Source organism: Crocodylus porosus, unplaced genomic scaffold (genome assembly GCF_001723895.1).
Source record: "Crocodylus porosus isolate Cpor-Errol unplaced genomic scaffold, CroPor_comp1, whole genome shotgun sequence".
Taxonomy (NCBI): domain Eukaryota; kingdom Metazoa; phylum Chordata; order Crocodylia; family Crocodylidae; genus Crocodylus; species Crocodylus porosus.
In genome coordinates this window covers 60,037,262-60,049,618 of record NW_017728906.1, presented here as the reverse complement: position 1 = coordinate 60,049,618, position 12,357 = coordinate 60,037,262, and the positions used below count along the sequence as shown (strand labels likewise).

At 42.7% G+C, this 12,357-nt stretch overlaps 1 protein-coding gene across 1 annotated transcript in view; it reads left to right on the top strand.

The window, feature by feature from the left end:
• The first annotated feature begins 5,025 nt into the window (after positions 1 to 5,025).
• PHEX (phosphate regulating endopeptidase homolog, X-linked) overlaps positions 5,026 to 12,357 on the top strand; it is a 172,791-nt gene continuing 165,459 nt past the window's right edge. The window contains exons 1-2 of the mRNA XM_019529177.1: positions 5,026 to 5,741; positions 10,412 to 10,480. Coding sequence (XP_019384722.1) covers positions 5,618 to 5,741; positions 10,412 to 10,480 — 193 coding nt within the window. The 5' untranslated portion in view covers positions 5,026 to 5,617. The remainder of the gene's footprint in view (positions 5,742 to 10,411; positions 10,481 to 12,357) is intronic.

Genomic DNA, 12,357 nt, shown 5'->3' with positions numbered 1-12,357 from the left:
AGCCTCCCCCACAATCCCTCAGTGTTGCTGGTGCCCCTCACTCCTCCCCACAATCCCCCAGCCCCCCACCCACAGCTGGGTTTGCAGCCCCCTGCCCCTGGCAGGAGGCAGCAGCTGCTGCAATGGAGCGGAGCCCAGCTCCCCACTTGCCTGCTGCAGGCTCGGACAGGGGGTGGGGGACTGTTCCCCACTGTGGTGCACACTCCTAGGGGGCAGAGGGGACTCTTGCCCCCCAGATCTGTGCCCAGGACAGGGGCTGCACACTGTCTGCTACAGGTTCCCACCTGCTGCCCTCCCCCAGCACCTCACAGCCCAGTGTGCATGACTCAGCACTGCAGGGAACAGTGGAGCCATGCAGGAAAACTGCCTGCTGCTGTCAGTTCTGCGTTGCCATGGTGGGGTGTCCCCTGCCTGCACAGCTGCAGCAGGGATACTGATGCTGGGTTGCATGCAGGGGCCAGGGCAGCATGGAGCTCAGTGACAGGCAGCTTCCTGTACAGTCCCGTTATTCCCTGCAGTGCTGGGCCACACATGCTGAGCAGCAGAGGCCCCAGGGGAGGGTAGCAGGGTGGGACGCATGAGCCTGAAGTGGGCAGCATGCAGCCCCCACCCTTTGCCCAGATCTGCGGGGCACAGGTCTCCCCTAACCCCCGGGAGTGCATGCCATGATGGTATCAGTTCCCCTGGCAGAGCCGTCAGTGGGTAGCCCACTCTGCCCCCACCCCACAAACAGATCTGGGGGGCTATGGGTCCCCTCCTGCCCCCTGAGAGTGTGCACAGTGGTTCCCACCCCTCCCGCCCCTGAGATGAGCCTCTCAGGGCCCTGTCCTGCTCCCTGCCAGGGCCCTGCAGCTGTGCATTGTGGTTGTGGGCCCCAAGCCTTCTGCACCACCCAGCTGGCCAGCAGCCCCAGTCCTGCTCAACTTCCTCCCTCCCTATGGGGGCCTCAATTCCACCCCTCCCCCCAGTTTACCTGTGGGAGCTGCTCTCCAGGCTGCCTGGGGACATGTGCATTCGCATGCACAAGCAGAGGCGTTGCATGGGGGTGCACCCGGGTGCATGTGCACCCCTGAGCATGGCAGTGCACTCCCTACAAAAAGGCATGGTGCCTGCAGGCAGTCGCTGCTTGCCACTGCCCCCCACTTCCAATATCTGTGGGAGGTCAGCGATCACCTCTGGCCGCTGTCACCACTGAGGGTGGTCGCTGACCCCTGGTCGGTGCTCACTACCTCCCCCCCCCCCATCGCTGACAGTGCTGGCAGTGTCTGTGGGAACTCCTGCTTACCATGGCCACACTCCTGCCACCGCTGTGGCCCCCAGCCACTGGGGGCACACGTCATTCATGTGTACATGACCACTCTCTGCTTGACCACTCTCCTTCCATTCCCCCCCAGCCCCTTGCAGGCTGCAACTCTGCCAACCTATGGGCTCAATGCAAAACTGCCTAAATCCACAGGTTTCTTTGGTAGAATGAGAAATCTGTGTTTGCCTCCAATAAAAGGCAAAATCTGTGGTTTACTCTGTTTCTCTGTGGGAGATAACTTATCCAGCTGTGAAAGGCTACCAGGGTGGCCATAACATTCTTATACTAGGAATTGTATACTGCTTCTCTAGGAAAAGAAACTCTTCCCGTGGAAACCTTAGGGTGAATCTGGAAAGCCTGAATGAAATAATTACCAAGACTTAATCAGAAGCCTTTTGCACACTACTGAGTTGATAGGTATTATATAGTCTTTAATGAAGCATAATTGTTATTCCTTATTCACTCATTGATTTTAATACTAATTTAATAGGAAGCGTGTCCCTCCAATGAGTCACTATTTTTTATGGGGCTTTCTTCTGAATTTTTCCATAATCTTGGCCCAGACACAATTAACTGGTGAGATCACTACACAAGACAGTAAGTCTGCATATTTTCTTTGTTAACACCATCTCCTGTTGGCAGCAGCTCTCAGACTCTACAGTGATTTTTGATATGGAAGTTTAAACCTCTCCTTTTTCTCATGTCCTTGCAACAAGGTATTTAGCAGACGTCATAGATTCATTGGAATATGTTATAGCTGTGCTATGAGCGCTTCTGCTATGGCCTTGAACTTGTGACCTCTGGGCTGTTACCCACATGCCTTAGCATTTGCACCAGCTGAAAAGGCAATCTGTAATCAGTGCCCCTCAATTTGTACATGAAGTGGGTTGCTTATATGTCCCCTTCTTGTGGCCTTTGTCTCTACATCAGGATTCTCCCCTGCCTTCACCCTGCAAAGAGGATACAAGAAGTGGGTTAGATCAATAGGTGAATCAACAGCCTAGAGGGAATGTACATTCTTCCCTTTGGCACCCACCATGACTGGAAGTGAAGAGCTAGTATGGACATTTGCTGTTCTATATTTCTGCTTCACCTGGGCATAGCTTAATTCATTAAGCTTATGGACAGATATACATTTCTCCCGGAAGAAAGAAAGCCTTTTGTCCCAGGACCACATCCTGTATAAACACATCCACTGCCCCACTTCAAGTCCCTCTGAAGTATGCTGGATAAAATGTACTAACACACTTTTCTAAGATATTGTGTTGTATATCTATATGGTTATTGTGGTTCATTCCAGGGACAAGCCTGATGGGTGGTGTGCTCTCTCTGGCCACTGACGAAAGGAGCTGTGCATGTTGGAAGGGTGATCTCTAATTGACTGTGTCACTCCTGTTCTGACCCAGGTCAAACCCTGGGACAGTCAGTCCCAGATTAAATGAGATGTCTGTTTACAGACTAAGAGACTGAGAGAGGGCCACTCTTTTCTGGAGTCTCATTAGCATGTCTCCAACAGAGCTTAGGTGTAGGTTGAAGCAACAGACAGTTCCAGGGGACATAAAAACTCAGGGCGGCTTGTGGAGATTCATAGATTCACAGAAGCAGAAGCGGATTAAGGTGTCCTGGGGCCCTGGGCAAACACAAAATTGGAGGTCCCCTATCCCCATGGGAGCTGGGCTGCAGGGTGGGGGTCCGTTCCCCTCCTGGTGCTGGTGGGGGAGGCTGGGTGGGCCCCACCAGGATGGGGGTGGGGGGGCACATGTCTGCCTCTTCTGCTCCTCCCTCCCCCCGCTCTGGCCAAACATACACACACAGAGGCATACATGCACAGACAGGCATGCGCTCTATTCTTACTCTCTGCACATGGACACACAGACACAAACACACTCTTCCTGCAATGAACACAGACACACACACACATACATGCACGTGTGCACAGATGCATGCATGCACACATACACACACACACACATGCACATACATACACATGCACACACATGCAAACAGATGCATGCACACAAACAGATGCCCCCACACAAACAGATATACACACATGCAGAGATGGACACAGATGCACACATGCACTCACATGCACACATGCACACACGTGGGCACACAAATACATGCAGCCACAGATGCACACACACATACACACTCTCACAGACACAAGCAGATGTTCATGCATGCGCACACACATACACACACATGCACACTTTTCCCTTACAGGACCTCCCCCCTTCACCCTTGATCACTATGAGGCAGCTTCCTCCCCTCTTCACTCCCCACGAGCCACCTGTGGCTCTGTCTTATTCCCACTCAGCCCCTGTTGCACTGACTGGTGGGCACTGCTGCCCAGCTGCGTCTGTGCAGCTGCACACATGAATAAGGCCAGGCTGGGAATGTCATGCCATGCTTCTGCAGGTGAGTGGCAGTGCTGGGAGGGGTGGCTAAGGGGGGCTACAGTGAATTTTGTGGCGCTACAGCCCCCCAAGATCCCCTCCAGCGCTGCTGCCCACCTGCAGAGCTGTGGCACAGCACTCCTGACCCATCCCCTCCCCACCAGGCTTGGCGCTGTGTAGCACTCCCGGCCAGCTGGGCCCCAGCCCCACAGCCACATTGGTGGAGGGGCCCCACTCCTGGCTGCAGGGAGACAAACGTGAAAGCCAGGGTTTTAAACCGCGAGCCATTTTTGTCTTTCTGCTTTTCCTTCCCTGCTGATGAGGATCCCGGAGCCCCTGGGCTCATGCCCAGTTGACCCGTGCGTTAATCCATCTATGCACAGAAGTTTAGGGCTGGAAGGGACCTCATGAGATTGTCAGGTCCAGCCTCCCTGCTCTGGGCAGGAAAGACTGCTGGGGTTAAATAAGCCCAGGGAAGTGTGTGCCCAGTCTCCTTTTGAAGATCTCCAGGGTAGTGATCTAGGCCTTCCTCTTAATGCACATGGTGGGTTGGAAGCAGGCTTTCTTGGCCTTTCCCCCTAGCGAAGGTAATTTTGCCTCTAAACAGATGATTTGGGGTGATTCTTTCATAAGACTACTGAGATTTCACTGTCTTCATTCCTCTCATTAAGTATTTACCAGCACAGGGTGTGATATGGGACAAATTAGCTGCCAGAAGAGTTACACAAATATTCCCTGCTGTCAAGGAGCATGAGTGTGGTATCTTTCTTTCTAACCTTCATACTTTATGGCAAAAGCCTAGATATGAGACATTTTGAAAATGACAGTATCAATTCCATCATTATGCTGCTATTTCACTGTTTAGCCTTAGGCCTTGATGTCCTCCATCTGATACAGGAAACTTTCAGTTTGAAATGATAAATGGTATTAAAGATTGTTCTGGGAAATTAACACTCCAGAGCTACCACCTCCAAGTTAAACCTTGTTCCTGGACATCCTAGTAGATAAAACCTTTCCTTCCTGCCTTTCTGCAGCCATACTTGTCAAAAACAGATGCATTCTCCAGTATCCCACGCAGAGTAGGAGAAATGCTTAATTCAGAAGCAGAGTATATTCTGCTAAGTTTCATAGCAGTCATTAAGGACTAAAATATGTCTTGTATGAAATAAGTCTTCTGTAGGTTGTCTTAATTACTGTTTTGTGCTGTACTTGAGCATAACTCTGATTTTTGCCACATGGTGTCACACACAAAGTTCCCAAAATAAATGCTATATGATATCCCAGGAGCTCTTAGGAAGTTTTAAAAAGGGCTTTGCTCACTGAGAGTCTCTCTTTTCTGCTGAAGCCAAATGATGCCGCAGGGTTGATTTGAGAAAGAGGAGTTGAGAGAATGTTTTTTAATTAGATGCAAGAAATATCACTCTATCAAATCAGTATTATAAATATTTGGAAGTCTAGTTGTGATTATAGAGGGTTTTGTAGCTATATATTTAAATAACCAAAACAGCAGTTCAGCAACATTGTGAAATGTCCACGGTCTGAATCTCTGATAGAGGAGTCTGTGAAGCAATTGGTTCATAGAGATGTTATAGATAGCAAAAGCTTAAATAAAGTGGTCAGCGTTTGCCTTTCCAGGTCCTGGTCAGAGTAAAACTTTCGACAGCTAGTGTTTTATGTGTGGGTTTTTATTTCTTTAGAGAGAGGGAGGGAGGGAGAGAGAGAGAGAGAGAGAGAGAGAAAGAGCAAGCAGAAGGGGGCTAGGAATGGTTTATGACAGGAACTTTTAAGCTCTCAAAAGAAAGAAGAGAGAGAGAAAGCTTATGGATGGCTTTTGTGAGTAACTAAAATCCTGCTAAAACCAAAGCAAAGGGGAAATAAACTTCTTGCAGAGTGAGTACGTTTACATCCCATCCTAATGGAAGGAGAGACAGTGGGGAGTTCAGTGCGAGGCACTAGGAAGACTGCCAGCAAAGCAGTTCGGATAGCCCTTGGTGCATTTGTAACTTGTACTATAGTGCTTGGCATTGCACTTTTTCTAGGTAAGTTAAAAGTTATGGGCTAATACAATTCATGCTCTCATGGGGTCCTTCTGCTTCCTGGGTTGCACCTACTTCTTGCTGTGTGGCTCACCTGTGCCTATTTTGATGCTGTTCACCATTGTTACCCCTTTGGCTTTCAGCTTAAATAGCAATGGAAATATTTCAGTATTTGTAAAAAGAAATGTTACATCTGGAAGCTGCAGCCCCAGCTAAAGTAGTGGTGAATACTTTATTTGAATTTGAATACTCTGTGGAACGTGCTGTATCTTGAATTGTGTTCTTTTATAGAACAGGGAAACTAGCAAGACCATGCATATCAATAATGCTGATTAACATGTAGATTTTGACTAATACAGGCTAATATTCTCAGTTTGCAGAACATTGAGCAGTAATCCGCATGCTTTATGGAATCATTTTAGTTATTCATTTCATTTGGTTTTCATTAGGGTTTAACTAAATGTTCTGAAGAAGGTTTAGATAATGCATCTGCTTGCACATTTTTTAACAGCTAATGTTTTTCTCTGATTAATTGCAAAATCTTCTCTGCAAATATGGTAATCAAATGCATGCTGAATGAAATTAAACTATTTCCATCAGATTTATTAGCTATCGCTGAACATAGTAAAAGAAGAATATCTCCTCTTTGGGACTTAGGGTATGTTGTAAATGGGTTTTGGAAGTGTCCATATATTTTTATAAATTGATGTGAAGTATATTTGTGTATACCAAAAATGTCTGCTACTCAGTGAAAAACATCTGGAAAAGTAGCAGTATGGAAAAGATAGCAGGGTCCAATCCTCATCTGAAGTAAATCAGCATTTCAGCAGATTGATTGACTGATTTCAACAGTTTTGCCAATTTGCACAAACTGAGATTACAGCCTCCAAGAATGTTAATATACTCTACTTCTCTCAGCTTTTCTTGTCTTATCACTATACTAGCACTAACCTTTCCAATTATAACTCCTTTTTAAAACTTGGAAAACATTGCCAGCACTTATATAGAAAATTTAAAGCAAAACACTTTCAGGTTGCTCTAATTAGATCCTGATTTCATAAATGCTTCCATAGGAGTAAATAATATATAAAGAATCCAGATAAATTCACTTGTCTGAATTATTTGTAGGCATAAATATTGTCTCTTGGACATTGGTCCTCATTTTAACTGGGCAAAAAGATTCAATAATGGGCTTTAAAAGAATTTTAAAGATAATACAGTATTGCAAAACTTGCAATAAAGGAAGAGAGTGGTGTCTTTTACCGCTTGCGGAAAATGTAGAATAAGCTGCTCAGTAAGATTGATAAGAAATGCAAGTGGTTTATGCATAGATTAGATAAGAAAATACAGGCCAAAATATACAATATAAAAGAGACATTTTAATAAGAGTAAAGGGGCTGATCCTGAACCCATGCATTTTGGTTCTTGTTTTAAAAGCTCAATGGCTGAATATCACACCTTGAGTTTATATGGACTGAACATAAATTTTTGTTTGACCTTCCCCCCCTTTTAAAATAGTCAGGTAGTCATGGTCAGGTAGATTGAACCATGTTGTGCATGTGAGGCCAATTTCTCCAACTGTTTCAGCTGAAGAAAAGCTGAAATAAAAAAATTAGGTACAATCTTTTTTTTTTCTTTTTGTGGAAATTAATTTAATGAACAAATATTAACGTCCTTTCCCCCTCTTCCCTCCTTCTCCTTCCCACCCTTTTTTCAGGTCACATGCAACATTTAATTTACTCCAATATGAATTTTTGTTTCCTCCCAAAATTTAAAAAAATTAATTTTAGGACAATCTGAAACAACATTTTCACCCCCAGATTTTCAGTTTGCCCAGTGAACCAGTCAAATCAGTTATTTTCTCAACTCTAATAGAAGCTGGAAAAAATCATGTCTTTTTATCTATCATCATTTCTAGTTTGTATATTCGCTCTAGCTATTGTTTAAGAGCTTCCAGAGAGCACTTCCCATTCTTTTCCGGGAAAATATCTAACATATATAGCAAAGGCATCCGGGTACTTACAACTTTGCTACCAGTTCAGCTGGACCTTTGCCAGTGGAGGGTAACTTTAGATTCTGTCTGTCATAACATACAATGTCATCCAGGAAAAATACTGATTCTGCACATCTCCCAAGCTTTGTAACCATACCCTCTTCTAGCTCCACCAGTTAAACTTTCATTGAGCACCTTGCTCATCCGTGTAAACTCAGAAACTCATGAGCCAGCTCTATTTCCTACTCTAAAAACAGGAAGAGAGTGGGAGAAAATTGCTGATCTCTTAGCCAGCAACACATAAATAAGGCAATTTAGTTTTCAGTGTTAACTTCCTATGTTTGCTAGCAACTTTGAAGTTGTAAGACTACTTTAATTATTTATTTCTGTTTTCTGATGTGCTCCCTAGAGCCACGTTGCACATTATATTTATGTTGTGATTAACATGTTAGTCACTTCATAAATAGTAAGGGTGCTATATGTGCACCCAATTTAAGGCACCATAAAATGGCAAATCACCCATAGAAAGGTTCCACATATAATGTAGACTATTTTTATGGGTGGTTTGTATAGTACCTTAAATCGAACCCAGCATGTCTCAGGACAGGTGCTGACAATCAGCAGATAGCTGTAACATATTGTATGCAATGGGTTCTGGTAATATCACAAGGCAGGCAATAGGGTTTAACTGAAAATGAAATGTTGTTTTAATTTTTTTAGGTAGGAAATTTCTAAACAAGCCCAAAGATTTGGGGCTGAATTTATTTTTGTTTTTTGAATACCAAAAACAGTTCTGAAATTTCAGATTTTTTGTTTCTTCATAACTTTTTCCCATTTTTCGTATTTTGCCACTAAAGGCAATAGAATGAATGAAGGCTAGGATTTTCAAATTTTCTTTTTTTTCAATTTTTTCTCTTTTTTTCCTGCTTTAACATTTTAGCACATGGAAACATTTTGAAAAGTTAGAGTGGAAACAGAAAAATCTAAAACCTCCTGGCTTCATGATAAAATGCAAAGAACTACAACATCATTACATGTTGGACTATGTAACAGAAACAAGGTTATAAGATTTGTCTATTACTTATGTCTTCAGGGTTGGAAGTATATTTTTAAGCACCTTTATAAAAACAAGATATTGAATGCTTATAAAAAAAAAACCCAATAAAAATGATATCATAGCTTCTGACACTCCTGAAGGGCTATTTGCAAACTACTAGGGTCAGGAAAAGATCACTCTTTTTAATTTCTGTATTGGACCTTTTTTTATTTTTCTGACACAAAATCTGCTTAAGGTTGCAAATACTGTAACTAATAAGTGTGAGGTCCTTCAAGCCACCAAATAAACAATGTAGTGATGTCAGTTCAAGAACTGTCAAGTATATCCTTCCATCACTGAGATTTTTCTGTGGCCACTTAACGGTGTTTGAAGGTAAGAGGCCTTCTTTTCATGCTGGTGGTTCTCCAGTTATAGAAAGCACACTGAAATACCCGTTTCTTTGGAGAAAATACTTGTGTTGTCTGGACTAGCAACTTGAACTGCGGGTTCTGCCATGGGAATTCACTTCTGACTTCTGTCTTATACTCTATCCAGCACATACCACCTACATGTACTGATAATTCAGTACGTTTCCCAGGCTGTCCTCCCTGTTTGGTTTGTTCCCTTTGTGCTATGCCAGCTAGTTCAAAGACCTGGATGAAGTGAGCATCTAGTTTTACTAGCTAATAGCAAACCAGCTGGTTGTAGGTGCTATTAGCTAGCCAGTGCAGGTTTATGCCTGATGCTCATATGTGCTCTTAACGCTCACGTTGTGTGCGCGAACGCTTGCACTCATTGTTAACTATTAGCATGTGAGAAGTTTTGTTGAAATTGAATGTTAAGCATGAGTGATTACAAGACTGGGGCCTAAACAAGGAAATGTTGTGTTATGGGCAATATTGGGGAGAGGAGGGTGGGGGTGTGTGTGTGAGGAAACCATGTAAGGTCATCTAAAGTCATGTTTGCACAGTAAATCAAGTGCACTTGTTAGTAGTGCTGAGTGACCTGGACAGTTAGCCCACCCTTCCAAGCTAATTAGCTTACCAGCAGTATAGTGCCTGGCTACACTGCTTTTAGGGTAAAAGGCAGCTTGCACAGAATATGCTTGAAGGGTCTATGACTATACTGTACATTCATTTTGTTGGTTTTGCAAGGCAGTTGCTGTATCATAGCTGATTTAGTGACATTTTCATTGACCATAGCTTCAACTTGCTGGGGGTCATAACGAAGGTCATTTTCAGAACTAGAAATAGAGCTTACTTTTCTGCACTCACTCCAGTGCCCTGTTTGCTGCCTTCTTCACTTTGATTATTGTTCTAGCTGGCCTGGTCCCTCAGTAATGCAGTTATCATTGCCTTGATGAGCAGAGGCTTTGGCAGAATGCCAGTTCTAGGATGGCAATATCAGTTAGGAAATTAAATCTTGATATTTTACACAGCTATATTATATATGATTATATTCAATGTCTGGACTATGTTCTCTGTCATATTGAATGTGGCGATTGTTCAAGTACAATTGTATTTACTTAAGGTAAAAAAATACATTATTTGGTATATGTTGTGCTGGCTGAGCGACAGAGATCATGGTGCTTGATTGAACACAATAATAATAAATTCATCACAATACCTTTTTCTCATTTTGCAGTTAGTCAAGGACTTCTAAAACTTCAGCCTAAGCAACAGTATTGCTTAACTCCAGAATGCATTGAAGCTGGTAAGCAACATTATTTCTCTCTTTCATTGTGTCATAATTACAGTACCTTGATGAGGGAAATATGGAATATTGATACTGTTTTAATAGTCCCATGGCTCTTCTTATTCCAGAAGCCTTGGTAATGGTGAATAATTTATGAGAGCCTTTTAAAATCCATGTATAAGCAACATATTGCAGATATGTTTTGTTGCTTTAATTCAACTGCATTGCTGTAGTCTCAGTTCTACTGTATTGTTACCAAAGTCAAAAGGCTCAGGTAGGACAAGAATTACAGTTGGCTACCTTAGGTGGTGTTCTAGTGTAGTGGTCTCCAAAGTGGGGTGCGCAAGATGATCCACTGGGGTGCGGGAAGAAAATATTAGAACTTCTATTTATATTTATATTTATATAAATATACGTATATTGGGGGTGAGTGCTCAAAAATTTTTTACTGATAGGGGAGCGTGATCAAAAAAGTTTGGAGACCACTGGTCTAGTGGATTCAGTTTTCCTTTTAGCAGCCAGCACAACAGTAAGTCTATATAGTTCATATTGAGAGAGGTGATTTGGTGCATGATCATATAAACACTTCATGCCACAGGGGATGACTGTGGCTCTTAACCTCCAACTTGTTACGTGCAGGGACCTTTATAGGATCAGGACCTATGGTGGTATTACACCATTAGAGGATTAATTCTTCATGGAGCTTGGGCAAAGCTTTCTCCACTGCTCAGTTTTGGCTTCAGCTTCTGCCATACCAGAAATGATTGCCATTTTACCATTGACTTAAATGGGAGTGCAATTGGATCAGTAGACAGCATTTTTGAAAATCTGACCTTCAAGGTGTCAAATTAGAAGCAAGATGACAATATATAAACAAACTGGGAACTTTCTTTCAAGTAATAAGTGAATATGATATACTGTATGATGGCCAGGTTGTATTTGAAACTGATTTCAAATGGTTTTGGAAAGATCAAAAGCTTTTTTTCCATGACATTTCCTATACTTGCTACTACTATTTTGCACTCTGCAAAATGAATGTGCCCTAACAATATTAGGCACTTTTGCTTTCATCTGAGCCCTGAAGGTTTTGAGACACAGAAAAATAAGAATTGGGACTAAATTAAATTGATGAAGTATGTCAGAACTCAAAAAGTAGGATATTCATTTTTGGAACTGGGGAAAAATAGCTTTTTAACTGGATTGTTTTTTCTATACAACATTTGGGTATGGTACTAAAATGACACTGTGTCCATTGAAAGTGTTACTTGTCTGTAGTGAAAACTCAGAGTTAGAACTGACCTTACTTTAGCATGTGTTCCATAACGATTGCCCCCAGCATACTATTGAAAACTAGCTACAACTTTTCAGATGTACAAAAATTGCCTAAGGGCAAAGCAGATACTATATTTAGTGAACATGGGCCCAATCTGTACAGTATAAATATGGATTTTACCACCAAGTTATGGGGGAATTCAGAGAGAGAATTTCGTCTGGGCCTCTGCTGTTTGAGGCATACCCCTTATAAACATCTGGAAGGTCATGTGAGGTGACTGAATGCCTTATAAAAGACTATGGCTAGCTTTGATTTAAATGCAGTGTTCTCTTACAAGCTTGTATGGTAGTTGGAAACTGAAGAAAAAATGTGCAAAGAATTTATGGCATGCCCATTCTGATTAAATATGAAACAATCCCATCTCCATCAATTCATTCTTTATGTTGAACTTTTAAAAACTCGTTAAAAAAATATCCACGCACCTTTGTGCTATGCATGCTGAAACTGAAATATTGAGATAACACAAGAAAAGCTTTTTTTCTGAATGAAACTAGATTAACTGAATATCTGAATCTTTTGATATACAACTCACCCTCATTGTAACATACCGTGTTTATGACAA